Source organism: Etheostoma cragini, unplaced genomic scaffold (genome assembly GCF_013103735.1).
Source record: "Etheostoma cragini isolate CJK2018 unplaced genomic scaffold, CSU_Ecrag_1.0 ScbMSFa_4023, whole genome shotgun sequence".
Classification (NCBI taxonomy): Eukaryota; Metazoa; Chordata; class Actinopteri; order Perciformes; family Percidae; genus Etheostoma; species Etheostoma cragini.
Genome location: NW_023268352.1, coordinates 4,846 through 7,611, shown reverse-complemented (window position 1 = coordinate 7,611; position 2,766 = coordinate 4,846). Strand labels below are relative to the sequence as shown.

Sequence of the window (2,766 nt, the reverse complement as noted above, 5' to 3'; positions counted from 1 at the left end):
CCCGCCCCCGCCCCCCCCATCCCCCACCCCTCCTCCCCTTCCCCATGCCCCTCCCCTTCGCCAAACCTCGCCCAGTCGGACTTGGGAGGGGTTGGAGGGGGGCCCTCCAAGCTCCAGGCTCTACACGCTCAGTATTGCCACGGCAACAGTGGAGGAGGCGGAGTCAGTGTTACCGGGCAGCAGCAGACGCCCCCGCCCCCCTACCACCACCACCACCGCTACCACGTGCAGAGCATCCCGCAGCACCATGCCGCCCTGGCGCACAGGTTCTCCGTCCCCCCGCGCCGCCAGGCCCCGTCCAGCTGCGCCGCCGCGCAGAGGATGCAGCACGGCGGGGGGCAGCACCCCCGCTACAACCTGGGCTTCATCACGCCGCCGCCGCTGTCCCCGCACTCCCCGGTCACCCCCACCACTCCGCACGGACTCTATCACTCGCACCCGGCGGGGGGGCGTCCGGGTGGAGGTGGCAAGCTGCCGCTGACCATCTCACACTCGCAGCCGCACCCGCACGCTCACACACACTCGCAACACCACGGCGTGCACACACACTCCCCCCTCAGCCCCTCCCCCTCCGCCGCCCCCTCCACCCACTTCATCTTCTCCACGCCGCCGCCACAGACGCCCTCTGCGCGCCTCGTCACACAGACGCCCCCGCAGCCCTACGCGCCGCAGTACACGCTGATCTCCGCCGTCCCTCCCCCGCCGCCGCACTCCCCGCTGCCGCCGCCGTCCAGCAGCGCCGCCTCCCTGCACCCGGGGGCCGCCGGGGGCCAGGGGGGCAAATCCAAACCCGTCAGCCGGATCAGCACGGTTGTGTGAGGAGGAAGAAGCCGAGGACGGCGGTGCGCCCCTCGGCAGTGAGCCACCGTGGGGCGGTGAGGGGGAGGAGGACAGGAAGGGGAAGGCACGTGAATCAAAATGGACGCTTGGCGAGGAAGAGGGCGCTGAGGGCGGGGAAGAGGAAGCTCCTCAGTCTGTGTTATTTCCACATCCACTTCCCCCGCAGGTAGAGACCAGAGACCAGAACGGACCCCAACCACCGGCCGTCTCAGTGAGGATCTCCTCCAGCGGCCATGTTTATAGTTCTGTCCTTACAGGAATTGTTTATGTCCAATGTGAGTCAGACTTGGTGGACAAATGGTTCAGGGACCAGTGCCTGGGACACGAGGGTTAGCCGGCGCTCGATGCTTACATTCAATGCTTACACTCGATGCTAACACTTGATGCTTAAATTCAATGCTAACATTGGATGCTAACGCTCGGTGCTAACACTCGATGCTAATGCTCGATGCTGTACGCGATCACATGATGAGACAGTTCAGTACTTTAGCCTGAGAACGCAGCGAGTACTTTAGCCTGAGAACACGAGTACTTCAGCCTAAGAACACGAGTACTTTAGCCTGAGAAAGCAACAAGTACTTTAGCCTGAGAACGCAGCGAGTACTTTAGCCTGAGAACACGAGTACTTTAGCCAGACAATGCAGCGAGTACTTTAGACTGAGAACACAGCGAGTACTTTAGACTGAGAACACAGCAAGTACTTTAGACTGAGAACACAGCAAGTACTTTAGCCTGAGAACACAGCAAGTACTTTAGCCTGAGAGATGCAGCAAGTACTTTTTCTATATTCCAAAAAAATCACACTAGTCTTGCACCATTTTGTTTTCCGCACACAAAGCACTTAGTTACGGTTGCCAAGCGGCGCGGTGGTTAGCGTTGCCATGGTGCAGTCTCTGTGTCTTAGACAGGCGTGCATGACCTGTGCCATAGCTAGTGTCAGTGTGTCTCTTATACTTGATATGCGGGGGGGGGGCGTTAATAACTAACTAACTATAATAAGCCATCGTATCAAACCCCATGGAGGTCTCTTTGGACCTTTGTGGTCTGAGTAAGAGCCTTGAGTGTTTGTGGGTTACAGGGTCCAACAGGGGGCGCTACAGCCTGGTGTCCGATTGGGATTTGAAATAATAAATTATTCTTTTATTATTATTAATTGAGTGGATTTCCCCTGCAAGTGTCCCGGCATATTTAAAAGCCTGAATTTCTGACAAATAATGATATATGTCAACTTGTATTTCATCCTCTGTGTTGTATCCTCTGTGTTGCCGGGAGACTGCGCTGGAAGGTGCCGAACAGGGTGCAGTCTGGGAAATAGAGTCTGTTGGTTCAGGGGCTCGTCTTTGATAAAGAGTTCCTTTAGGTCATGTTAAGAGATTATAACAATAATAATAATGTCATTTATAATCCCTGGAAACGTTTCACCCTCCTGTTGACCCTGTTTTCAAAAGGTTTCCACATCTTAAGTTTGTAAAACAAACGATCAGTTCACTGCTTTAAATGAATTTGTGTGTTTTCAATAGCATAGCATTTTAGACAAATGATAAAAGAAAAAAACGTGGGAAAGATGCAGAAAGTGACGGATGAATGACGGAGGGAGGGATGGTATGATATGAAATGATCTGAAGAAATATAATAATATAATGATTGATTGTATCCATTCAGAATGAGATTCTTTATTGTTTGCTCCATTATTTTACACCTGGCTGTCTGATCCTGCAAAACCAATTATGTTTCTTTAGTTCAGATTTCTCTTTTAGTTAAAAAGTTTTTTAACTTCTTTTCTTAAGATTATTCGGGAGATTGGTCTCCCTGTGGACCTAACTCCATCTGAAGGGACTAACATCTCACGGGACACTGAGGGAAATATTCTTGAACAAGTCCTTGTTTATGTGGAGCCTGCCAATATTAAAGGGCTGATAGCGGTTC

General features: G+C 52.9%; 1 protein-coding gene across 1 annotated transcript in view; it reads left to right on the top strand.

Moving 5' to 3' along the window:
• LOC117941012 (IQ motif and SEC7 domain-containing protein 2-like) overlaps positions 1-1,174 on the top strand; it is a 9,751-nt gene extending 8,577 nt beyond the window's left edge. The window contains exons 11-12 of the mRNA XM_034866114.1: positions 76-810; positions 1,007-1,174. Of these exons, the coding sequence (XP_034722005.1) occupies positions 76-810; positions 1,007-1,174 (903 nt within the window). The remainder of the gene's footprint in view (positions 1-75; positions 811-1,006) is intronic.
• Positions 1,175-2,766: the final 1,592 nt, after the last annotated feature.